The following is a 25,352-nucleotide window of genomic DNA, read 5'->3' as shown; positions in this document are numbered from 1 at the left end:
AAGCTGACAGATGTGGGTGAGGGATGTGGTCTCTCGATGGGCCGGGCCGCGGTCTGTCGAGGTACGAATTTAGATGGTATCAAACGGATAAATTTATCTCTTGCCAACAGAAGAACGCAACGTCGTCGACGACTTTTTTTTTTGGATGTTGCTTTGAAATGGATGGATTGATTGATTGATTGGTTGTAAGGAGTGGAATGCCGCACGGAGCAGGCTGAGCGAGTGTGTGTATGTTGTTGCGATTTGCGCAAACAAGGTGGCGGTTGAGCGAAGTGAGCGAGGGGGGCGAAGTAAAAAGTAAGTAAGTAGCACAGGCCTGGTGGAGGGATGCGCACTCCCTCTCCTTTTCTATAGGCAAGAATGTTCTCCTCCTCGTCCTCCTTCTCTTCTGGCCTTGCATGCAATTTCACCAAGGAGTGGGTTCTGCAAGGGACGCAGGAACTCCCCACGGGCTAGAGTGGGACGAGATTGAGCCTATGGAGGCACTTGCCTGGGTTGTGCGCTTAGCTGGCCGACCAATCTCCATCAACCTGCGGGCCCAAACGGGAAGGGGCCCAACACGGTGCCATCATAGTAGTGCCATGCCACAGATTATGGTAAGTACTTAAAACACTATGGCACTTGTAGCACATGGGGTTCCCTAGCCAGAGGGGCTCTCTATACTGTCAGCTCCAACACTGCTAAACTGCTGACAATAGACATGCTGAGCTTGGAGACGGCCGTCTGGTCGACCCTACCAATGCCTCCTTCCACTGCCTCCTTGTAAAATGTGCATGATTTTCGTTAGAGCCAGGCGAGGGGGGGAACGTCTCACTCAGATGGGGGCCTTCCCCCCCAGCGAGCGCCTTTTCCAGCGGGCAGAAGAGGTGACCAAGTGCACTTGGAAGGGGCTATCTTGAACCCAGGTTAGACTGGCCGTTGCCCCCACCTGTCTCAGGAACCGGGCCGCCATCATTGGCTGGTCGCCATGAGGCCTGCAGGGTTCCACCCAAGCGCATAAATACCCTGTACCTGAACCTTGCTTCATCGTTGATAGGGATCCTTCAAGTCCTCTCTTCTCTGACATTGTGACAAAAGACACCACAATAGGGTCAAGATTGTGACCTGCACTCGTCACGATGATCTGTACGATGATCCGTATAAGAGCCCACAGTCTTCATTCGGAAGATTCCCTTGCAGCTCCTGCTGCCAAACTGGTTCGTGACAATGCCGATGCACGACCCCTCCTCGACTCTGGTCCCTGATCGTGATTTTGCCTTCTTCACCACCATCACAGAGTTCGTCACCGCGTCATGGACCACCCATGGACCGATTCCTCTCTTGCTGGTATCGAACAACAGAAGAAGCAATTACACCGGCTATGCCCCCGTCCCGCAAGAGGAAGCACGCACATCTCTTTTGGGCTCCCATCGGTGATTACGATTTCCCCACGGGAAATGTGCTACTACAGAGACTGTCTAACCCTCGACCACCCACGTCGGTGCACCACTATGTATCCATAACTATGGTTAATGATCATACTACATGATAACCGTGCCTCTAAGTTTTCAAAGAAGCTTCACTTATGAGGGCCCAGAAATTACACCATGCCGATGGAGACCGTCCCGTCCTGCTTCCGAAAGGGGACAAGAGGCCATGTTTTGCGCACGTATGCAGCCCCGTCGCAATTTCCTGGCGGCACCAACAACCACTCCACCTTCTATCTCACAAACCCAAGCGACAACACTTGGTCCGGGGACATCGTGACAACTCCTGGATCTAGCCTCTCCGAAAAGCACGAGGATTCACTGATCCCTCTGCATCTGGCCACACGCTGGTGCTCTTGACCAATGGGACTCCGGCGACGAGAGGCAGACGAGGGTTCGGAGGAGCGCTTCGCTGCATTTCTCAGAGGCGGACTCATTACGATGATTGGACTCCGCATGTGTTACGCTGGGAGTTGTTTCGTCCACGGCGCAGGCGTAGTCCACGGTGATTGGGTCCGTCCTTCGAGGCCCTCTCGGAAAATGATGGTCCAGGCCACGACACGATCCACACCCGCAGCACTCAGACCTGTGAGACCTCTTTCTGTGCCCATCAATAGTGTCGAGAATGAGGCGCTACCGTCTCCCACTGGCGTGGCGCAGGAAATCCCGGCCCGGTGCATACCTTGGTCCCCATGCGCAATCCACTACGCCTGTACGGTTTGTCCTGAGACTGTGGTACGGAGGCGGAGCGGTGTGAGCATGAGCATGAGTACGGGCACGTGCGTGGGACTCGAAATCCGAAGTAGTGCCACAACCGTATCTGCACGTGTGGTCGCTGTGACACCGAGTGACACAGCCCATGATGGCCATGTCCACGCTCTTGTTCCGACAGAAAGGTGTCCAGGTATCGAGAAACCTCGGTGAGAATCCGCTACCGGTCGCCTGCTCGGCGATTCTCTGCACCACGGGCTGGATTCGCGGTTCGCTGCAGCAGAAGCTCCAGGAGATCCGTTGTCTTCTCAACGGGCTGACGCTGGCGAAGCAGCAGGCCGAGGATCTGGTCGACAGCCCCTTGAAGGACTCCAGCCTATGAAATGAGTGGTGGTCGTCGTTCCCGATCGCCCCTAGAAGATGCATATCCTGCTGCATGAGCTCCCACCCGCTCATGTCTCGCGAGGACGTCTTCGATGAGCCAATCGAGTTGTCGCATGCTGGCAGAAGCTGTGCTGCATCTAAGGCCATGAGGCATTCTTGATTATCGTGGTGAGTGCTCTGTTCCCGCTTGGTGCTCTTTTTGTATTCATTTTCCACACACTTCAGCCTGCCCAGCTCTTGCTCGCAGTCTCACTCGTCTGAAATCTCTCGAAGTCGGGTCTCACTGGTGACACCATCATCCTTCATCTTTCTCGTCATCTGGATTGGCCGAGGCTTGCAATTCCTGTAATTCATGCTTGATGCCTCTCTTCTCGATCAACTTCAGTACTTGGGTCCTATCGAGGCCTTTCAGCTCCCCCTTCACTCTCTTCTTGTCGTCCACCTTAGCCGCACGCCTGCTCTTCTCTTCTCCTATGGTGACGGCAGCCTTCGAAGCCAGTCCCACCCCCTTCATCGTCTCTGCCATCTGGCCCAAATGGTCGTGGATATATTTGACCCTCTTGCCGATGGTTTCCGTCGCCAACTGGTTTTGTCCCGAGTGGACACAGGCGGTGTCATCCGGATGATGCAGGCCCAGCTTCGTGCTACACTCCTCTGAAACGGCGTGCTCGCCCGGGTAAGTCTTCTGGATGTAATCGATAGGGTCGTTGGCTCGAGAGATCGGCTTCGGCGATTTTCTCGTTTGGTCCCTTTGGAGGGAGCAGGAGGCATATGTTCAGCCGAGGCGGATTGTCCCTATTGGTCGATCGTGAAAACCGTTTTCATAAGTGGTGAGCATCGTCTTCTCCAGGAAAGATCTAGCATGGAAGGGAGTTTCAGGCCCTTTTGAAGTTTCTGATCCCAAACACACCTCTGTTCCTGTAGAATTCGAGCTGAAGTCCCGAGCACGTACCATCGGTGCTGCCGCGCGGCGACATCTCTGTTTCGTGCTGGCGATATTTCCTCAAAATGATGCATATCTCACCTGTTAACAATGATACTGCAAATTGTGGTTGTTCCAACCCAAGACCTTTCAATGGACGCTCTCATGGCTCAAAGGGACGTTGGCTGCACATCCCAGCCCTGTGCGCGTCCCACAGCTGAGCAGTATCAAGTGGCCGGAGACTGCTGAACAAGGGGAGAGAAGCCTACCGAGATTCTACTAGATGGCATGAACATTGGATCTAAACAGCTCAGCTCTTCTGAAATTGCGAAGTGCCAGCATTTGGTCGTCTTTTTAATAACTATGATGAGTTGCGACCGTTGAATGACTTCCGACTTGGACAGATCTCAAGACCTGGTCATTAGCTGCTAGTTTGAATGAGTACCAAAAAAAAAACCAAAACCCTCGCTTCGGCAAAACTCACCAGATGAGAGAGATTCAAAGTACTTGAGTAAATATGATAAACAGTTTCGATAATGTTCTCAGGCTACGGATACGCCTGTGAGAGGTGCTGCCAGTACATACAATATGAGTAGCTTCTTTTGATTAGTGATTATAGATATGATGCAATGCAAGTCATGTACGACCACACGAAATTGATACTATTCCGAATTATTTTCTTTTTGCCTTCATTACTCTTCATTGGCTATGAGTGGTAAGCATCTCTCAACTACCCTAGCAATTCCCCAGAACTAACCACTGCCAAGTAACTACAGTATAGGGGAGGCTCAGTGGGGGTCAGGGGTCCGCCCAATACTTCACCAGGACCCTGATAGCTCCTTAGAGCCAAGTCCTCTCTCCTTGTGCAAGCCACGCGTGCCGATCGGGCCGGCCCACCTCAGCACGAGACACCACCACCCCTCCTCCCCTACCTCCCAAGAACGGGCCACGACGAACGGAATAGGACCAGCGAAAGCGTGCGAGCGAACCACAATACACAGGGAGCATCAAGCACTGGCTGCTGAGACCATCACTGCTGCTGGTGTCAGAGTGCAACCACGCCTATTCCTTCTTATTGCCAACGAGGAACGCCGACTAAGCAGCGCGACCCCTCCCCCTACTTGGTCCCCCCTTTGTCCTTCCCCTAAGCGCATCACGAGAAGACATCACCGCCAAGGAGAAAAGAAAGCAGCCCATCATGGCTTCCGAGGCAGCCAGCGTCAGTACGTCAGCAGAAGGCGCCAGCAGCACGCCCGCCGCCGAAGCAGCACCAGCGCCCACATCCACGACGTCCGCTTCTACCCCTGCGTCTTCAGCAGCAGCCGACCCCACGACAACGACAACAGCTGAGGCACCATCCACATCAACACCAGCAGCAACAGCAACAGAAGAAGCAGCCGCTGCACCGGCCAAAGCAGCAGCATCCTCCTCTTCCACCACCACCACCACCACCAAGGCCAAGCCCAAGGGCAAGAACTACAGCATCGACCCGGCGCTGTACATCTACACCTCGCTCACCGCCGGCAACATGCACATCGTGACGGCCACTTCGCGGCTTGAGACGATCCTGCGCGCCAACAGGGTGCCATTCAAGGCGACGGACCTCGCGACGGACGAGAAGGCGCGCATGCTCTGGGGCAGGCGGGCTGGCAAGACGGCCGAGGGGAAACCGAGGCGGCTTCCTGCCCTGGTGCAGTTGGGTTTGGTCTTGGGGGTATGTTCTGTTCCTTGGCTGCAGTCGGCGTTGTCTTTTTCTCTTTCCCACTTTCTGTGTTTTTCTTTCTCATCGGAGACAGACCGGCTAATGGTTTTTTTTTTTTCCTTTCCAACGGATTGTAGGACCTCTCCGAGATCGAGGAGTGGAACGAGTACGGCGAGCTCAAGCAGCACGTCAAGATCTACTACGACGAGTTCACCCAGCCCAAGAAGGGCTCCATCGCCCCCGTGCCCAAGTACAAGCAGCCCGCGAACAAGGAGGCCCACCCCCCCGCGGCCCTCAACCCTCCGCCTCCCGCACCGCCCCTGCCCGACCTGGCCAGGGAGGGCGCCAAGAAGATCGCGGCGGCCGTGTCCCAGGCCCACAGCTCCAAGCAGCAGCTGAAGAAGGCCCCGCAGCAGCAACAATCACAGCAGCAGAGCGTTAAGAGCGTAGCCGAGGAGGCGGCGGAGAAGGCCACCGAGAAGGCCAGGGCGGCCAGGCAGGCCAGGATCGAGGCGCTGCGGGAGAAGGTGCACGGCACCAAGGCGACCGCCAAGGAGGTTGGAGAGGGCAGCGGCGGCGGCGCAGAGCCGCCCGCCGAGGGGATCTCGAAGCTGTCCATCGCGTCGGCATCATCCCCGGCGGGCGCCGGTCTGCAGTCCCCGACCTCGGGCGCATGGGGCAAGGATGCCAGCAGCATCGGCGGCATCGCGGCACAGACCGTCCAGAGCCCCCTGAGCTCGAGCTGGAAACCGCCTGCCGAGACGAGCCTGGCACCAGAGGACACCTTTGCGGGCGCGCGGGTCGCGAGCGCGAGTGCGGACGAGATTCAGCGGATCGAGAGCGAGGAGGCCATTCGGGAGGAGCCAGAGCCAGAGTCCAGCAGTGAGGATGACAGCAAGGGGGAGAAGGAGGAAAAGCAAGGGACTGAAGGGGCAGCGGCGGCAGAGGAGGAGAAGAAGGCCGACGAGGAAGCTTGAATCCATGTCCTTACAAATATAAATTACAAGAAAGAAAGAAAGAAAGAAAGGAAAAGGATTGGCGGTCACTTTTTTTTGTCATAAGTGTCAATACTTACTTCCTCCTCACTCGGAACTCGTTGATGTGTTTACAGCTGCAACCAGGTTTAATGTATGTGAGACGACAGATAGGTAACTTTGTTTGACACGCAAACCCCAGTCAGTGCATGCTGTATACCTGGCCTTGGTACTTGGTTGGTAGGAACATGGCTCACATCTCAGTGGCCTTCAAAGAGATTGCCTTCAAAGGAAGATTTTGTTGGTTGGGGGGGAGGGGGGGGGGGGGGGAGGATGATGCAAGGCATGTAACCTGGTAAACAGAAACTAGTTGCGCAAGAGCAAAGATCCTTTTCGCACAACATGGTAATGGTTTCTTCCTGGTGTGCAAATCCAAAACATATGCTTTTCTTATTTTCATCTTTCTTCCCTGTTCAACACTTCTGTCCGCTTACACCTATACCTAGTCATCATATAAACCCTCATCATCACTACCCGTCCCAGTCTGAAACCCCGCAGCAACGGCCTTGCCCTTTCCTTTATCCCTCCTCGAGAAGACGCCGCCATTCACACTGTCCTCCTCATCCTCCTCGTCGACATCATCATTGTCGTCATCACTACCCATGGCGATGGCTTTGCCTTTGCCCTTGCCCATCGTTGCAACCGCTGCTTTTCCCTTGCCCTTGGCGCTCAGTTTCCCAGCCGATACTCCTCCACCACCACCACCACCACCAGATACCGATCGCCCGGTCATTTGAAGCGGCGCCGGCGTCAGTCTCGTCGCCTTCTTCTTATTCTTCTCGTCGTCGTCAGCCTCGCCCTCACCCTCGCGGCCACCTTCAAACGTGGCCCTGACGCGCTGGTAATGTGCAAGCTCGCCCGCCGACACGCTGGGGATCAGCTCGCGGTGCGCAGCCATAAAGTCCTCCTCCGTGACCATGACGGCGATGTCCTCGGGCGTGGCGTGGTGGTCAAAGAAGTAAGCAGTGGTGATGACGTTAGGGGTCTTTTGTTTTTTGGCCCCGTCACCGGCTGCGGCAGCGGCTTCGGCTGCTTCCGTGTTGAGGCGCCTGATTTTTGCGTCGACCTTGGCGGATTGGCGGGTGACGGCTTTGAGCATGGCGTCGCTGCAGAGAGCGTAGAAGTCTGCACCTGTGTATGTGAAGGGAAGCTTTTCTGCAACAGCGCGGAGGGAGGCTGTTGGGTCGAGGACGAATCTGGGAGGAAAGGAAAACGAGGGTCAGTATAATTTGGATGGAAAGGGTAGGGAGTCAAAGAACAAGGGAGAACAGAGAAAAAAAGAAGAAAAACTTACTTCCTCGTCAAGGCCTCCAGGATCCGCAGCTGCTTCTCATGCGTATCCGACACGCCCAGGTACAACATCTTGTCAAACCGACCCGGGCGCAGCAAAGCCGAGTCGAGCAGATCCGGCCGATTGGTGGCGCCAATGACAAAAACACCGCCGGCGCTGTCCTCACCGCTGGACATGCCATCCAGCTCGGCGAGGAGCTGGCTCACGATGCGGTCCATGACGCCGCCGCTGTCGCCCTGATTGCCACGCTTGGGCGCCACTGAATCCAGCTCGTCGAAGAAGACGACGCACGGCCTCGCGTCTCGCGCGCGCTGGAAGACGCGCCGCACGTTGGCTTCGCTCTCGCCGATGTACATGTTGAGAAGCTCGGGCCCCTTGACGCTGAAGAAGTTGAGGCTGTACTCGGTGGCGATGGCCTTTGCGAGAAGGGTCTTACCGGTGCCTGGTGGGCCGTAGAAGAGGATGCCGCTGCGCTTCTTCATGCCTTTGGCAAAGAGCTCAGGACGCTCAAGGGGCAGCTGAATGGTCTCCGAGACGGTGTCCTTCACGTTGTCGAGGCCACCCACGTCGTCCCACGTCACATTGGGGATCTTGGGTGCTCCGATGGCATCGGCAAAGTTCTTGCGCGCAGCATCAACGGCAACATCGAAGTCGGCTGGTGTGAGACCGCGAGCAGAGGGTCCGCCTGCTACCTGTACGTCACGGATGGTAGTTTGGCTGTGTAGGGGGGCGGTAGTTGTTGTGGACTGTGAGGTCAGTTTCTCAAGGCGAGACTGTCGTGCTACGAGCGCTCGGTCGACCACATCGACGAGATCTCCCGCGACCAGGGCGGCCGTCTTCAGCGCAACACTGCCCAGGTCGACGTCAGGATCCAAGTGCAGGCCGCGAGCGTCAATCACGTTCTTCAGAATGGCCTCTCGCTCCCCTTCATCAGGCGCACTCATCTCAAGCTCATGCGTGAAGAGACCTCGCACTCCATCGGGCACCTTGTCAACTTCGGTAGTGGTGGCGATGAGTACTCTGGCATCAGCCAGAATCTCCTTCATCGACGAGACCATCCTGTCAGCCGTGAGAGCCTCGATATGCCTGATCAGCAGTGCGCAGGAAGCAGGGCCACAGCTCATTGCTCGTTCGGCCCTGCTCTTCAGGAACCCTTCCGTCTTTACATCGCTGCCGCCCGAGCCCGCTTCGTTTACGATATCGTATGCGTCCAGAACAAACGTGTGAAGGCCAATGTCAAGGCATGCATCCGAAGCCACAGTGGATTTTCCAATGTTCCTCTGTGTCGACACGAGCAGGATTGCAAGAGGTGGCATGTTGAGGTGTATGGCTCTCTTGCTGGTCGCGGCCGCAAGCAGCTCGCGTAGCCGCCTGCGCAGCGGCGAGATTTGCATCCTCTCTGGCTCCAGCACTGCAATCGGGGAGGGCTGGAGAGCTCTGTCTGGTGGTTTCTTGAGACCCAGGTAATACCCCCACGTGTTGTCCTTGATCCCAGGTATGCGGCTTGTGACTGATCCTGTCTGCTGGAGCAGGGTCATGGAGATGTCAATGCAAGCAACGGAGCCCCAAAGATCTTCCTCGTGGTCCCCATCCTCGGGCCTGTCCTGTCTCAGAGGGACAATGTGGGCGACCTTGAACCATACAACCTCGTCAAGTTTCAGGCCTTGGCCCCTGCTCAGCTTTCTTGAGGCTGCCAGAGACAGAATGTCATTAACGGCAAGGCCATCTGCCTCCTGCAGCGTCCTGCCGAGCTGCGTGTCGATGGGGAAAGCAATCAGGTCGCCACTTTTCACGATCCGCAGCTTCTTCTCAAAGTAGTACTTGATACCAGCCATGACAGCTACCTGCACGTCCCTCTCCACGGACTTGGGCGTTCGGACGTGCCGTAAGGTGACCTCGCGTGCATAAGGCGGTTGTGAGGAGCCCGTCAGTTTGGACAATGGATTCTTGGCTAGCACGGTTGAGCCTCTCTTGAGAGGCGAGATCCGCAGGTAGGGAGGCGACTCGAGATTCGCCAGCAATATGGGCGACGCGTAGGCTGCGGGGCTCGAGGGCTTCTGGAGTTGTGACTCGAAGAACGATGGTCGCCGCCCTTCGGACTTTTTGGAATGGACGATCCTCGTCACGGGCCTGTTCGAGTATCCCTCTGGCAGGCCAAAGACCCTCACAGGTCGCCACTGTGGCTCTTCCTCTGCCACGTCGCCAAAGCTGCCGAGGCCAAAGTGCCCAAATCCGTTGGATGGCGGCTCCTGCGATGCCTCGAGCCTGGCCCAGTCGCCCGAAAAGCAGCCAATCCTGGTAAGATTGCTGATGTCCACATAGACACGAGCCTCCTCGTCATCTTCCGGCACGACTTTCGGATGTAGAAGCTCCGGCGGGATAGGTCTCATGAGGCCCTGTGCCTTAAACAGGCGCCCACGCGGTCTGTCAGGCCGGGCAGTGGTCGCGGTGAAGGTTGAGAAGACCGACCCGGGCGTGCTGACCCCATTTGTCTTCCGCCCGCGGCCCAAGGTCATGGGCGTCCCGGCCGCGATCGTCGAGACGCCACTGGCAGCCGTCGCAGGTAGAGCTGGTGCCTGGAGGGAAATCAAGTCGTCCATCGAATCGTCCGACAGCTCATCCTGCTCGTCCATGGAAAGCTCCGACTCGTCCGTCTCGGTCACGCCGCCGTCGTCGGTACTCTCGGCCTGCATCCTCTCATCATTCTCCGTCCTATATCTTTCCTCAGCAGCCGAGTAGAACTGGTCATTCGCGGTGTCCTCGGCATCCTCGATAACCCCGTTCAGCTGCGAAGTGGAAGAAATGGCGGAGGCCACACGCCCGTTTCGCGAGTGGATGCGTCCGCGGGACACAACGATCTTGGTGGTGGGCGACAGGATGCCCTGCGCAACAGGCTCGCACAGGGTGACCTTTCCGGGGTTCGGCGGCACATGGGTGATGGGGTGGGGTGCTAAAGGCAGCGGGAACAAATCGCCCGCGTGTACAACCTTGAGCGTACCGAGAGCAACACGAAGAGCTGCTTTCAAGCGGTCCTCGGCCGACTGTGCGGCGACAGTGTCCTTGCCCTTGTCCTTGAGCCGGGCTGAGACATCGGGATGGTCCCGAAAGAAGGTGCCCTCTCCGTTCTCCAGCCTCTGTGCGAGCTCACCTTCCAGGTTGACGAAGACGGTGTCCAGGGACAGGGCGACCACATCAAGCACCAAGATCTCGATACCGCTGCGGCTATGGCTGGAAAGTTTGGAGGGCGCGACCTGCTGGAGGCGAGTCGCAAAGCTCTGCAGGGCCAACGACGAGGGCGAGAACTGTACCGTCGAGTGTGCCAGCGCGGCGGACTGCGTGACGGGGACGATGGTCCAGTCGGTGGTCTCGGGCGAGGCATCAGGAGCCCACGGGGCCAAGGCGACGTGTAGAAGAGCATCGGGAAGGAAAGGTTGGTTCTCGTCTTGCTCGCCGTCTGTGCGCCGAAAACCCAAGAGAGATTAGCATTGCAATGAGTGTCTCTGTCTGCCTTTCCATCTCTGGCAGAGCAAGTATAGCAAGGCGCAACACGAACCAAGTCTCAGATGCGGAAACAAGTCAGCGAACAAGTCTTGAGACAGAATACCAACGTCCCCCTTGACATGGTCGTCAAGGACAAGCCTGGCGACCACGGGAGGTTTGTCCTGTCTGCGCCTCCTCTTGCGCTTGCGGTGGGATAAATCGATAGAAGCCGGAGAGGCCATGACCCTGGGGGTCTGAGGAGGAGGAGGAGTGAGAGAAGGCGGGGCAAGACAATTTGTCTCGAGGTGAGTTGACCGACAGCTACAAACGGAGCCGGTCTGAAGTAGCTTGACCCGAGGCTGCGGCGGTGATTTCAGAAGCTCGGGACTTATTGTCTTCTGTGGTGTTGGCGTAGAGCTTGTTGCTGTCTGGCGCCCATTGCGATTCGTCGAGCAGCGAAGAGGGGGGAGAGAAAGAGAGAGAGAGAGAGAGAATACGGCAGCTCGGCAGACGTCTTAGCACTAGCTCTCTGAGTATGCTACGATGCCGACTGGAAGACACAGTCGTCCCAATGGTTTAAGGGTGAGGAGAACGGTCTAGGTGGGAGAGCAAATGGTGAACTCGGCGCTGGAGGTTGAGAACAACCTCGGCAGCAAAGCATAGGCGCGTACAGTGCTACCCACTACACGCTCTAGGGTTGGAGACTAGGGGGAGCCTGGGATAGGCCCGGAAGGAGCACCGTCACAGGGTTAGGGTTTAGGATTTCCCTTTCCTCTTTAGATTTAGTAAGCAGCATTCAACTTTTACATCCACACAAAGCAAGAAAGACTGTACAGTACGCCTACCAGATCCATTTTTATCGTTCATGACATTCCAAGATCTTCAATCGTTCCAAGCGACGCCCCATGACTTGTCTCAGTACACTCAGGAGCCTCCCCGTCTGCAACACCGTGAATAGATCCTCTTTCAGCGATTGATCAGACCAGGCAGTCTCTTTGCCACCGCCTTGCTCTGCCTGCCCTGCCTGCCCTGCCCTGCCCTGCCCTCATGGCTTTTGCTCAGCTCAGCTCGTGCAGACTTTACGATCTATCACCTCTTTGAATAGGATCAGGTGTCAGCTCTCGACGACATCACAAGCTGCCTTGTTTGATCAGGCGTGGTTTGGTCTGATCTTCACATGTCTTTTTTAGTCTCATCCCCAACGGCCCCACACGAGGACGACTCAGCAGCCAATGACTCGCGACACAGAGGGGGCCACCCCCTGCAGAATGACGCAGGGTCGTCTGCCGCTTACCATAGTACAACATGGCGCTGGACCCAGTGTGCTGGATCCAATTCCTCAGCACACCCCATAGCGCACCATGACCCATAATTGTGCCATGGTAGTAGTATAGTAGTATGGATAATGCACATTGACATCTAATTCGCACACTAAAGTACTGCCGCAATATCCACGGAAGAGCACCACCCCGGTGCTAGCCCACACTCCATACTCCTATCAAAGGGGGGGGGCAAGCATGGTCACTAGAGGTTTTAGTCGACCCCGTTGTCCCTTTCAAGAATGATGAACTGACATAGTTGACGTTGACACTGGCGTTGACATCTGAAAATCCCCTACCAGCAGGCCTTTTTGTTGTATATTTTTTTTTCTTCCCTGGACCGACCCGCTTACTTACCTTTTATTTATTAGTCTTCTAATGTTCTTGAATAAAGGATCATGACGTTGGTTTTCTTCTGTTCATAATTATCACTATTATCATCACTTCTCTGGTCCTACAATCTACGACCCAAGATTTGTTGCTGTTGCTGTTGTCGTTGACATTCCTTTCGCTTTGCTCTTGAGAAAAGGCATCGCAGCACACAAATTGATTGACTTGTTACAGTCAAAGAGGAGCGAGCCCCTTATGCATTGTTCAGCCTGTCACGTTCACGACAACAAGAGATGACGGGCGGCAGCGACTCTACAGCGCAGGGCGCGGCCAGGCCAAAGGGGGCATCGGCGATAGCGCGGGCCGTCGAGTTTACCAAGCAGGCCGAAAAGCTGTCGCACAAGACCCCTGAGCAGGGCGACGCCGAGGTCGCTGCCGAGGCCAAGTTCGTTACACCTCTGGATCCAGTCCTCGTCACGAGCGATGGCAACAGACTGCCTGGCGTACCGCTGCCCGAGGCGCACAAGCTGAACAGCCTGAAGAGCGAGCTGGAACAGGATGGGCCGTCACATGAAGGAGAGGAGGCGGAGGAGGAGGAGGAGGAGGACGACGACGACGACAAGGAAGAGGGGGAAGGAGAGGGAGGAAAAAAGGATGACACTGCGCAGGGCATCCATGTGGCCTCCGTGTCCAACGGCAAGTCGCTGCAAAAATCAGCTGGCGGGACGCTGCGCAAGGCAATGCCGCCCTCGCACACGAACCCGCTGTTCCCGCCCCTGCCCCTCTATGGCCCGCCTTCGATCGTGCGAGACCTGCAGTGCGCGACCTTTCGCGTGTCCTCGTTCTTCCTGAGCATGTCCTTCCTAGGTGTCATTGTTCTCGGCTCGCTCTTCACCAGCATCCCCACCGTCGTCAGAAATGCGTGGCTGCGCCTGACCTTTCGCAATCCGGACCGAGACCGACCCTTCTACGAGGAAGAAATGCGGCGCGCGGCCGCACGGAGGGCGATGGAGCGGAACTGGAAGAGACGGCCGTCCCAGGAGCGCATCCCAGCGGACCACGAGATGCCTGTGGACAACGACGGCTACGAGCCCACCGAGGGCGGGCCAGATCCAGTCAAGTGCGACGTGGGTTACTACGCCCGCCGCGTCGGGCTGGACGTAGAAGAGTTCGAGGTCCAGACCGAGGACGGCTTCATTATTGACCTGTGGCACGTCTACGACCCGCGCGAGTACGAGGCCCTGCAGCCCGAGGACCGTGGCCCCCGCGGCCCAGACCCTTTCACCGGCGGCTCACGACAGCAGAAACGGCAGAAGAAGAAACAGAAGCAGCAAGAACAGCAGCAGCAGCAGCAGCAGCAGCAGGGCGCTAGAAGACGGCTCCGCGACCCAGATGCCCCCCGCAAGTACCCCGTGCTCCTCGTGCACGGCCTGCTTCAGAGCGCGGGCGCTTACTGCGTCAACGACGACCATTCGCTCGCCTTCTGGCTCTGTAAGGCCGGCTTCGACGTCTGGCTGGGCAACAACCGGTGTGGCTTCCGCCCACGGCACGTGCTGCTCGACTACGGCGACCCGCGCATGTGGTGCTGGAACATCCGCCAGATGGGCGTGTTTGACCTGCCGGCACTGACCTCGCGTGTGTTGTACGAGACAGGTTTCGCCAGGTGTGGGCTCATCGCGCACTCCCAGGGCACCACCGAGACCTTTGTGGCGCTCGCCAAGGAGCAGCGGCCCGAGCTGGGCGAGAAGCTGAGCGTGTTTTGCGCGCTGGCGCCCGCTGCCTATGCGGGGCCCCTGATTGGCAAGATGTACTTCAAGTTCATGCGCGTCATCACGCCCGCCATGTTCAGGCTGATGTTTGGCATTCATGCCTTTATCCCGATTATGATGACCATGCACGGGCTCTTGCCCTCTGGGTTGTATGGGTGGCTGGGATACAAGGTCTTTTCGTTCCTGTTTGACTGGTCGGATACCAGGTGGGACCGTGGGCTGCGCGACAGGATGTTCCAGTTCGCTCCCGTCTATGTCAGTGCAGAGAGCATGAGGTGGTGGCTCGGGAGGGAATGTTTTGCAAAGCATGTGAGTGTTTTTTTTTTTTTTTTTTTTTTTTTTTTTTCCTTCTTTTCTTTCTTTTCTATGCTGTTTGTTCTTTTGCCCACTCGTCTCGTTTCTATTTCCTTTTGTTCTCCTAAAGGCAACTTCAAGGCAGAGTTTGAGTAACAAGTTGGACTGACAAAGATCGTGCAGAAATGTATCCTCGCCACCAAAGAAGAATGGCGCGCCGAAGAGCGTGAGGACAACAACAACAACACCGACGAACCCCCTCACAGCCCACTCACGCCCACCGCCTCCCCTGCCAAAATCCTCTCCCGGCGCCGGACCAGCTCAAGCGCCACTGCGCACCCTCCAGGGACCCGATCTCCTACTCGAAAACACCACCACCACCCCAAGGGCGCACGTGCGTGGTACAATTCCCAATCCCCTCCCTTTGCACTGTGGGTTTGCGGCCGCGACAACCTCGTGGACGGCAACAAGATCCTGCGGCGGTTCGAGCGCGGGCGCGAGCCCCAGGCCAGGCTGATCCACCGCAAAGTGATTCCCGAGTACGAGCACCTGGACGTCATCTGGGCCATGGACGCCGAGACCCAGGTGTTTCGGGAGGTGCGGGAGGTGCTCTGGCGGACTGTGCCCGAGGGAGACAGAAGTCGGTGTCGGGTGCCTGCTGGGTGTGAGGATGTAGCGGTTTGGGTGGACGACAGGGTGAAGAGGAGAGGGGGTGATGAGGGTGATGAGGGCGATGAGGAAAGGGAGGGCGAGGAGACGTTGGTCGGCAGTAGTGCTGGTGGTGACGGGGTTGGGGGCAGGGAGAGTGTCGAGACCTCGAGCAGCAGTGATGAGCTGTCTGCGTCGTCATGAGCTTACGGATGGAACGATGATGGAACATGTGTTATGTCGTCTTGGTTCTCGGATTTGTTTTTTTTTTTTTTTCTTTTTCTTTTTCCTTGTCGTTATTGGTTTGGGAGGGTTATTGTCATGGTCTGCTGCCATCACGAATACCACAAAGAGGCATTAGGCAAATCGGAGTGCCAGCCCGGCGTAATGGAAATAGTTTGGAAAGGCGCGTACATATACATTTGGGTATATATTATGTGTGGGAGGTGTTTGGTGGTATTGGATGCATAATATATACACATATAGATAGATAGATAGTTAGATACACAAGACAATTAATTCATGCACACTTGACGCCGTCTCGGGCTCTGTTCTGTTGTAAGCAACACCGGCAGCCCTAGAAAGCACAAACGTCGCACGGCGTGATGCAACTTGCGCACGTTTGGATCTCATTTGGTCTGCACTGGGATCAGCAATATTATAGTTATCTGTGCATCTGTTCATAGAAGAGCATATCGCCTTGTACTTGTGATGTATACTACATAGTAGCCTGTTTACGTTGGCTGCAGATGTGTGAAGGTTTAGGTGGGGGGCGTATTGGACCGGGCGGGGAGGTGGCACTCGGAAACAAAAATTGGAGTTTTCATCGTTTCTATGTTTTTCTTCTTTTCTTCTTAGAATTCGAGAGAAGAAGAAAACATAAGGGAAAGGGGAAAAAAAGATCAATGAGACAAGTTGGCCTAGAGCACTTTGGCACCTGAAGCCTTACAATTGCAGACTTACCAAAACACTGCTATCAGAGGCGGACGGGGAAAAGAAAGGCAAGAAAAACGAGGCCCTCAAGTTAGCACCCATGCAGAGAGCACACGTATACACATCAGCCCAATAGCGCCTAGGCGTTAATAGAGATCGTCCGCGTACGCGTTCACGGTTTTCTTTTTCCCAGGGGTTTCATGACAGATCAGCTAGTCCAGGTACAAAGCTACGTGGCAGAAGAAAAAGAAGAAGTAAAGAAAAGGACCAACAAGAGGTTTTTCTGTTTAGGGGGGGGGGGGCGCACGTTGTTTCAGGTTCGTCGAGGTTGTGCCGGCGCCAGCGTTTAGCACGAAGCAACGTGAGCCAGTCAATGTTGAGAAGGACCCCTGGTTCGTGTGTCACTGATCTGTGCGCGCGCTGGGGGTGGAGAGGGATTGACTGGGTCGACAAGAAAAAGCTCCCCGACGGCTGTGGGGGAAAAGAGTCCACTGCGCAAGGACGTTCTCCACAGTCCTTTTTTGGTCTTTGTGCGTGCTGTTCAAGGCTGTCTATCTCTTCAGCTGTGCATGGCCGTGGAATAATGGGTCGGTAGTATACTGGGAGGGCCTTGCTGTTATGGACAACGGGGGGTAGTCGGGGGGGGGGGGGGGGGGCGCGCGCGCGTGTGCGTGTGTGTGTGTGTGTGTTGCCACATCTTTCAGTGGCGAGGCATGAAAAAAAGTCGAGAAGGCAAATTTAAGACTAAAGACTACCAGATCAGACGACAAGAGATGACAGGACTGACTGTTTCGAAACACTGTTTAGGTTGTGTAGGTGTGTGTTCGTTCCTGTTTGGTGGCGTGCTTGTTTCATACACATGAGGTCTACCGTTCCAAGGTACCATACTCGACGTCCAATCTTGCTGATCTTAGCTTACTGTAGCAGGTGTGGTCAAATCGCACAAGCCTCACATGCTCACCATGGGCATGACATACAGAAGAGTAAGCTGATTTATACTTGATGTGTGTTGTGTTGTGTGTGTGTGTGGTACAAGCAGGAAGAGGAGGGGGGAAGCGGTTTTCGCGGACGGGAATGGTGGAGGGGGTTCGCTGCTGGCAGTGCAAGTGCCAGTTGCAGTGCTGTTGCAGGGGAACAAGGGAAAAGGGTAACCAAGCCCCTGAGAGAACTGCCCCACCCTTGCCCACCTCAGTGCTAGCGTGGCTAGCGTAAGTTCCCAACCGCCCAATGAGCGGTCCCGGACCTCGAGCCGCCAACCTTTTCCAAACATCACCTCTCGAAGCAGGGGAGCAAAGGAGTCAGTTACTTTGAACTATCTCCTATCTCTTGCGGATGCCGACAGTTCTGATCCTTACCACACACACCCCTCCACTCCCTTCTCGAGGTGACCGAGGTTGGGCCTCATTGACAATGGCCCACCTCCCCCCTCAACTCTTGCCAGACATTCCGATACTCAAGAGTTCTACTCAGCCTTGTCCAGTGGCAAACCCTCCCATTTCGAGCTTGATGCGGATAAAAAAGAAGGACAAGGGCCTCGAGGCAAGCAAGGCTCTGTTTCAAGAACATGGAAGGAAAAGAAGAGAGGCGCGGCATGGATGGTGTGTCGTTCTTCATTATAGTAGCAGGCAGATCTTATTATCTGTGAACCCTGTCGGTTCCTCCTTTTTTCATTCTTTTCTTTCTTGGCTTTTGACTTTTGAAGTTGCCGATCGTTCGGAAGATCGTCCCAAGAGCTTGGGCGTTTTCCCGACGCTCGTTGTTTGGGTGTTTTGTCAGATACGAGAGAGATCTCTTTCTTTGAAACCAAACCTCTTCTTCTGCTTTTGGTGAGAAACAAGCCCAGCGGCAACCCAAGAGAGGGGTGGGGGCGGGTTTGTACAACATTCCTGTGGGTGGCTTTGACATAGTGACACGACCCTCTCTGTGACTGGCCACATCATCCCGTCCTCAGCCTTCCTGTTATATATATTTTCTATGATACTGTGGCCCGGTGATTACTTGGACTTGTCTTGGTTTCGGCCTATGTTCCATGGTCTTTCTCTTTGGTTTGTTTTGGGTTAATACTCTCACTCACTCTCTCTCCTTACATTCCCCCCTCCCCTTCAATTGAGACCCAGACAAGCCACACTCTTTTCTTACTCGTTGCTCGTGGCACTCGGCCAATTTGAAAACATGGCCCAGCCCAGAAATCTGCCACTTTCTTCTCCCACCTTGCTCTCTGATCAAGGTTCTGGCTACCTGACTGGCCGAGCTGGCCTCTCCGTGACAATCTCCTTGAATCAAACCTTCAACCATGGTACTCATGAACGGCCCGATAGATAAAGATACACCTGAAGGAGGAGGAGGAGGACCCTTCCCAGGGGACCCGGTCTGTTCACGTCTCGTCCATATTATTCTGGTCGCCTAGATTGGCGAGTCAGAAGTCCAGATGGGCAATGACAGCCCCAAAGAGATACAACGCCCTGTGCTATGGTGTGTATGGTGCCAGGGTTGTCAGTACCCACACGCTGCGGGTGACAAGGGGGAGGGGGGAGGGGTGGTTGTTTTCCACCCGCCCTCACCAGTTTGCGGCTCACCGGCAGGTCGGCACCCCCTTGTCACCACCACTTAGTAACCATAGTACATGGTTATACCATAGTACAACAGTTGTAGGAGGTGGATACCATCACGGGGGGGTAAGTGACAGCTGCATGGCCTAGAAACATTGGTGGCCAGTCGATCGCTCCGTCGCCCAGCCATGCCATGCAGAGTATGCGCGGCCTAGCCAAGCCAGCATATTTAATACAGCATTCCCGCATGTGGCAGACATCGATCCCTCTCTTTGTATTACGGGTTTACTATCATCATCTGTATCTTTCTTGGCTGTGGTTACATCTACGTTGTCCACCTCCTCCTCCTTCTCCTTCTTGGGCTGGCCCTTGAGTCTGTCTACTTTCCTTGACCCTCCCTTCGTCTGCCTTGCAGAAGAGATCTCATCATCTCTCTCTCAGCCGTCCTTCCTTATCGGTTCCAAATCCCCTCCCTTCTTTGGCATCTTTCTGCCCACTTGACCAACCTTCCTTTGACACGGTACCGCACACCTATTGTCGCGGTGACAAATTTCCAAGCTGTTTTATTGTCTGGTACAACAATAGCTGGCCCGTCAACAAACTACCAATCTTTGGTATACACCACACTCATCTCGAAAGTTCTGCGGCCCCCGTCAGGTCCTCTGCCTCCGAGTCAAATATCCAAGACCTTTTTTCTTCTTCTTTTCCAAGTTCAGTCTTGACTGTTTTCTGATTCATCCTGGCCGGTGATTCACACCTTGTTTCTCTCCACGTCTGCGTTTTTCTCTCTTTCTCTGTGAAAAGCCAGACCAGCCACAGCCAGATCCATCACCACTTCGATTGTTGAGATATCAGAGCCAGCCTTTTAGATATCTCTACTATTTTTCATTCCTTTGCCATCTCCATTTATTTCCAAGGAGGAAAAATACCAGTCTTTTACACACGAAACATGCCTCTCACAACATCTTCTCGGTCCTCCACCATGCTCTGCAAGCTGGCCACCCTCCTCGCTGCTGGCCAACTGGCTGCAGCAACCACCTACACGCTCCAGGACAGCTACACGACCAATAACTTTTTTGACGAGTTCGACTTCTACACGGGTGCCGACCCCACCAACGGGTTTGTAGACTACCAGTCCGCCTCGGCCGCGTCGGCGTCGGGCCTGGCAGGCTACTCTGAGGGCGGCATCTACCTGGGCGCCGACTACAAGACCAGCAACCCCACGTCAGGCCGTGCCTCGACCCGTGTCTCCTCCAAGAAGTCCTACACCCACATGCTCCTCGTCGCCGACGTCAACCACATGCCCGTCGGCTGCGGCACCTGGCCCGCCCTGTGGTCCTTTGGGCCCGACTGGCCCGCGGGCGGCGAGATCGACATCATCGAGGGCGTCAACTCGCAGACCAGCAACGAGATCACCCTGCACACCGAGGAGGGCTGCACCATGTCCCAGGGCTCCCAGCTGACCTCCACCAAGGTCCTGGACACCTTCGACTGCGGTGCCGACAACGGCAACACCGGCTGCCCGCAGCTGACCACCGAGACCACCAACTTCGGCACCGGCCTGAACGCCGGCGGCGGCGGTGTCTATGCCATGGAGTGGACCAGCAGTGCCATCAGTGTCTGGTTCTTCCCCCGCAACAGCTCCAATGCCAATGCCCTGACCGGCGGCGGCAACTCGTCCTCCTCGGCCGTCGACACGTCTGGCTTTGGTACGCCGCAGGCCCAGTTCTCGGGTGGCAGCGGCTGCGATATTGATCAGTACTTTACCAACCACACCATCATCATCGATACCACCTTCTGCGGAGACTGTAAGTTTTTTTTTTCGGTTTTTTTTTTCCTTCTTTCTCTCCGTTCTCCCAACCATGGGTTTTTGGTAAAGGAATGAGAAGTGGATGACTAACCTGAGACATGGAACCTTTTTAACAGGGGCTGGCAAGCAAACCGTCTGGAGCGCCGATGACACATGTTCCGCCCTCGCCAGCACGTGCGAGGACTACGTCGCCAACAACCCAGACGCCTTTGTCGACGCGTACTGGCTCTTCAACTCCATCAACGTCTACCAGGCCTCTGGCAGCAGCACCACCACCACGCGCCGCGCTCAGACTGACTCGACCATCAAGCGGCGTCTGGAGAAGTACCGTCTTTGAAAAGGCATAACAAGGCCAAGCACGGGAAACTCTTCTTCTTCTTCTTCTTCTTCTTCTTCTTCTTCTTCTTCTTTGGATCCTGCTTCCAATTTTTCCATTCTTGACAACATGGTAAACAAACTAGGGATAGAATAAGGATAGAAAGGACTCTTTTTTCTTCTTCTTTCATTCTTATCATGGGTAGGCTGAGGTGTGGGGGCGGACTTTTGTCAATGACTGGGTTCTTTTTTAACGAATGGAAATGGGTTTGGAGGGGGCACGATACCACACACATAGGGATTTACGGAGTTCTTTTTGCGGGTTTTGCATTTACTTCTACTTCTTCCAAGTTTTTACCATTAGCCCCTCCCATTTCACAGGAGAGAGGTTGCATTCAAAATTCTTCACTTGTTGATCATGGCGATTGTTTCTTCTTTCTCTTCATTTGTCCTTCTTTCTTCTGCTTTTTGCAAAAAGAGAAGGAGTGGCTCATTGATCTGGTCCTGTAGATAGACCCTTGATACCAAAGAAATGAGCAAATGATGAGAGGATTCATGTGTTGGGTCCTCTAGGGACACAGAAAGAAAAAGATGAGGGGTCTTTCTTGTTTTGAGGGTCTTGTGTGCATGAGATCTTTTTGTATGCGAGGTGGATTGTTTAATGAGTGACTGGACGAGTGAATGAAACCTGACGCTAAGGGGAACGAATAGACTGGCACTGACTACTGACTCCTTGGACTCGGTCTAAAATAGGACAATCATCAGAAGGTTGATTACTGCTATGAGCGGAGAGTATATATGCCAGTAAGAGACTCTCTCAAGCAGGGACATGTCGACAAGCAAGACATCATGGGCGGCAATAAGTGATTATGTTGAAGTCATTTCCACCTCTGGCGAACAAATTGCTATTTTGACCTTTCGCATAACAGCAGGGAACAAACATCTGATCTCTTTCTTGCTCATCCAGCCTTTGATGCTTTTCATGCTAAGCTCACCAAAACAATACAAATCCCAGCAAGTGCCGGGAGAGCAATGAGAATTAACCCAGACCATCAACGCCCTATACTATGCAAACATCCCAGAGACAGCCTCCTTGGCATTATGAGGGGGGCGCAAAAAAAAGCAACTGACAGGCGGCGTGCGCGTCAATCACTGCCAGCTCCTCCCAAGCAACCCCTTCGTCTTGGCATCGCCCGACTCCCACTTCTCGATCCGCAGCACCAGCTCCCCCATCAGCCCGTTGGCCCATCCGAACCAAGCCCTGGAGAACGCCTCCCCCCTCCAGCTGTTGACGCTCTCGTGGACAATGCCCCACCCACTCGTCGAGTTGAGCACCATCTCCAGCTGGCCCGCGACGTGGTCCTCCAGCATCAGGCCCATGCCCATCGTGACAGGGTTGCCCCGACTGTCCACGTAGCCCGCCTCCTTGTCGAACGCGCTCATTCCCGCCACCAGCGCCGCCATCGGCCACGCCTTGCCTGGGCCCAGGTGCGGCCCGCCCACCGCCGAGATGGCGGGGCCCTTGGCATAGTATGGATTGTCCAGGGACAGCACAAACTTTCGCGTGTTCTGGTAGATCTGGTCGTAGTCCTTCTCCGCGGCGCTCTCGGGCAGTGGGTACCTCGACTCGGCATACTTGAACAGCGGCATGGACAGCAGGCTCGGCACATTCGCATCATCCATCAAGTTGACCCCACCGAATCCATCACACTCATACGCAAAGATGTCGCCGTACTCGCGATGGTTTACAATCGCATCCGAGTCAATGCCTTGACGGATCCCATAGGCAAAGTCTCGCATGGTCGCCACCAGCCCGCGCGCCATCTCCTGTTTGCTGGGGTCTATATCGTGCGCCGCGCCCTCGGCCAGCTCCTCCATCATCACCGAGGCCTCCTCGAGGTACTTGGCCCACATCATGTTGGCGGGCACCAGGAACTGAAAGATGGTCGCGTCGTCGCTGGGTCGGAAGGCGGTCCTCACCATCCCATTGGTGCGGCTCGGGTTGCCCAGCCCATCGTTGGTGAGCGTCTCGCTACCTCTGTTTGTCCAGCCTGTAAAAGTCCACGCGCTGGGCAGGACGCGCCCCTCGTTATCGTATGTGCCCAGTCGCATGGCCGCAGCGGCGTCGACCGCCTTCTTGACCGCCTCGATCCAGTTGTACTTGGCGAAGAAGGCCAGGTCGTGCGTGTGTGCCCAGTAGCCCACGCTCACCTGCAGGAACGATGCGAGGCTGTCGAGCTCCCACTTGCAGTCAAAGACCTTGCTCGGGTCATATGCCGGCCGCGGGTTGTTCTGCTTGTACGCACCGTTCTTGGTCGGCGGGATCCCAGACTCTGGTGGCGGTTGAAAGGAGTGGCAGTACGGTGAGATGATGATGTACCGCGCGTGCGAGTTGATGAGCCCCCGCCAGAGAGAATTCAGGCTTTGGATATCATCACGGCCCTCTGGTCTGTCCGGCGAGAGGAACGACAGGTATGAATACAGCTGGGACGCGCTGTCGCGCAGCCACATGGCGTCTATATCTCCCGTGATGATATAACTTAATTCCTCCGCCGTCTCGTTCCCCTCCCCGTCCTGCGCATACCCGTGCCACTTGACCATCGTATCCAGGGTATTCGGGAAACTGTTTTGGAACAGCCGGTATAGATCCGGGTCTTTGATCTTCTCCTCCATCTTCTTGATATAGTCGTCCACGGCCGGGACCGTAAAGGAGCGACACTCGGGCGGGGGGCGCAGGCTCGGGAACTGGCGTGAGCCTGCAGATGGGGGCCCAGGTTTCCGCTTCATGTAATTCTCGAAGGTCGGGCAGTCAGGCTTCGGCATGGCGGCGGCGGCGGCAGCAGCAGCAGCGGCAGCAGCAGCCGCCTCCTTCTCCTTCTCATTGTCCTGGCTCGCGGCCGGCTTGGCTGCTGGGTATCCGGCCTCCTCAGCGGTCGTAGGTCGCTCAAAATCATACCCATCGTCTTTGCCGCCAGTATTGGCCTGGCCTGACGGCGCGTTCGGGTTCGAGGCGCCAGCCGGTGCTGACCCGTGATGCGCATGCCTATCCGTCTCGCTCTGTGGGACTGTCAAGGGCTTCTCAGTGCCGGACGCGCTTCCTTCCGGTGCTCCCAGGCTGGTGTCGAGAGAGGATTCCCAGGCGCTGGGCCGCCGCCAGCCGACGTAGAGGAGCACGACTGAGATGAAGAAGGCTAGCGCTAGCAGCCTCGCGTTGCGTATACTAAACATGTTGCGCGGCCGAGCATTGACAACGACCGAGAGGGCAAAAGCAGGACCAGGTGGCGGTAGATCGTACAGGGCGAAGTTTCAAGAGAGAGAGGAGACACGCGACCAAACAAAGAAAGGAAAAAGGCCAACGACAATGCGACACAACAGGGGTGGCCGCCAAAAGAGACACAGGCGATGAGGATGCCGAGCCAAAGGCAAAGACGGTCAAAAGAAGGCGTCAGAGCGAGGTCGACGAGCCTATCTCAAGTGCCTGCCTTGAAGGTAGTGCTCAACGGCCACCAAAGACTCGGAGGACAAGGTGGTGTGTCGTAGGTGTCTCGTCAAATGCCGTGCATGGCTCCTGCTGCTGCTTGCTGCCCACTTTGGAACGGCCTCGGAGCACCATGCCGAAAGGATGGGGCCACTAGTACCCCAGGGTCGTCGCATCGCCGAGCACAAGTCGGGGGCCGCCTTCTCTGTAGGAAAAGGCTGTCCTTCTCTTGGCGTTTCAATCCAGGCAGGTTGCTGACTGACTATCGAATGCGGTAATGGCAGGAGAAGTCGACAGGGTGAGGTAACCTTTCTTGGCCTGGGCACATGATTGATTGCTCTTTTGGCTCACGTCGGGCAGCGCTTGGCGTAATTGGGGAACGACATGTCCCACAAGGGCTTCTGGTTGGCTCCTTTTGCAGGCCGAGATCCGCTGTGCGCTGTGCGCTGTGCGGTAGCCACGGCGGTCTCTTCAGGAACTTCTCCCAGGAGGCTCGCCAGCCCTGCCAACCCATTTTCGCTTCTTTTTCTTCCGAAACGGCAGTCTGAACTGGAATGAAGACTGTCGAGAATTCGTCAGCTGTAACACTCAACTTGAGCCACACCCCCTTTTCAGTGACTCCGTGATGATGTTTCCAAGAGAACAATCTCAGTGCCGCAAACCAACCCCAGCCACACCAGAAACCGCATCGTGGCCTGTGAAATTAGTGACGACAATGGCGTAGACTCTTGTCTCAGAGACTACATCATAACCTCACCACCTCTCTAAGCTGATCTTGTTCCGAGGAAGGGGTCGCCCCCTATGGTCTCCTCTCTGAGCTCTCCTACCCAGTAACTGTGTGAAGCTAGCCAGACCCGTTGTCTCAACGAGCAGACTTGGCAAAGCGTCCTTTTGCTTGGTACCGTGACAGAGAATCA

At 55.6% G+C, this 25,352-nt stretch overlaps 5 protein-coding genes across 5 annotated transcripts; 3 read left to right on the top strand and 2 right to left on the bottom strand.

Moving 5' to 3' along the window:
- Positions 1–79: 79 nt before the first annotated feature.
- Positions 80–11,232, bottom strand: PEX6 (nucleotide binding protein; the record flags this gene model as incomplete). The annotated part of the gene is made up of 4 exons (XM_040924261.1): positions 80–86; positions 7,044–7,415; positions 7,514–10,964; positions 11,064–11,232. 4 exons carry the CDS (start codon positions 11,230–11,232, stop codon positions 80–82), a joined length of 3,999 nt encoding a protein of 1,332 aa, XP_040780004.1.
- A 1,769-nt stretch (positions 11,233–13,001) lies between these two features.
- On the top strand, positions 13,002–15,428 carry M406DRAFT_226825 (alpha/beta-hydrolase; the record flags this gene model as incomplete). The annotated part of the gene is made up of 2 exons (XM_040915751.1): positions 13,002–14,717; positions 14,886–15,428. Coding segments are annotated over 2 exons (2,259 nt in total), but the record flags the coding sequence as incomplete, so codon positions are not given.
- Positions 15,429–19,814: 4,386 nt separating this feature from the next.
- Positions 19,815–20,979, top strand: M406DRAFT_63014 (family 16 glycoside hydrolase; the record flags this gene model as incomplete). The annotated part of the gene is made up of 2 exons (XM_040924812.1): positions 19,815–20,640; positions 20,759–20,979. 2 exons carry the CDS (start codon positions 19,815–19,817, stop codon positions 20,977–20,979), a joined length of 1,047 nt encoding a protein of 348 aa, XP_040780002.1.
- Positions 20,980–21,045: 66 nt separating this feature from the next.
- On the top strand, positions 21,046–21,722 carry M406DRAFT_102961 (uncharacterized protein). Its single transcript, XM_040915036.1, has one exon. The coding sequence runs from the start codon at positions 21,156–21,158 to the stop codon at positions 21,465–21,467; it is 312 nt and encodes a 103-aa protein (XP_040780001.1). The 5' UTR covers positions 21,046–21,155; the 3' UTR covers positions 21,468–21,722.
- A 384-nt stretch (positions 21,723–22,106) lies between these two features.
- Positions 22,107–23,780, bottom strand: M406DRAFT_44277 (uncharacterized protein; the record flags this gene model as incomplete). Its single annotated transcript, XM_040924242.1, has 2 exons — positions 22,107–22,319; positions 22,371–23,780. The coding sequence occupies 2 exons, from the start codon at positions 23,778–23,780 to the stop codon at positions 22,107–22,109; spliced, it is 1,623 nt and encodes a 540-aa protein (XP_040780000.1).
- Between the last annotated feature and the right edge of the window lie 1,572 nt (positions 23,781–25,352).

The sequence above is a fragment of the Cryphonectria parasitica genome, assembly GCF_011745365.1.
Source record: "Cryphonectria parasitica EP155 unplaced genomic scaffold M406scaffold_2, whole genome shotgun sequence".
Classification (NCBI taxonomy): Eukaryota; Fungi; Ascomycota; class Sordariomycetes; order Diaporthales; family Cryphonectriaceae; genus Cryphonectria; species Cryphonectria parasitica.
The sequence above is the reverse complement of the archived record's forward strand: the minus strand, read 5'-3'. Positions and strand labels throughout refer to the sequence as shown.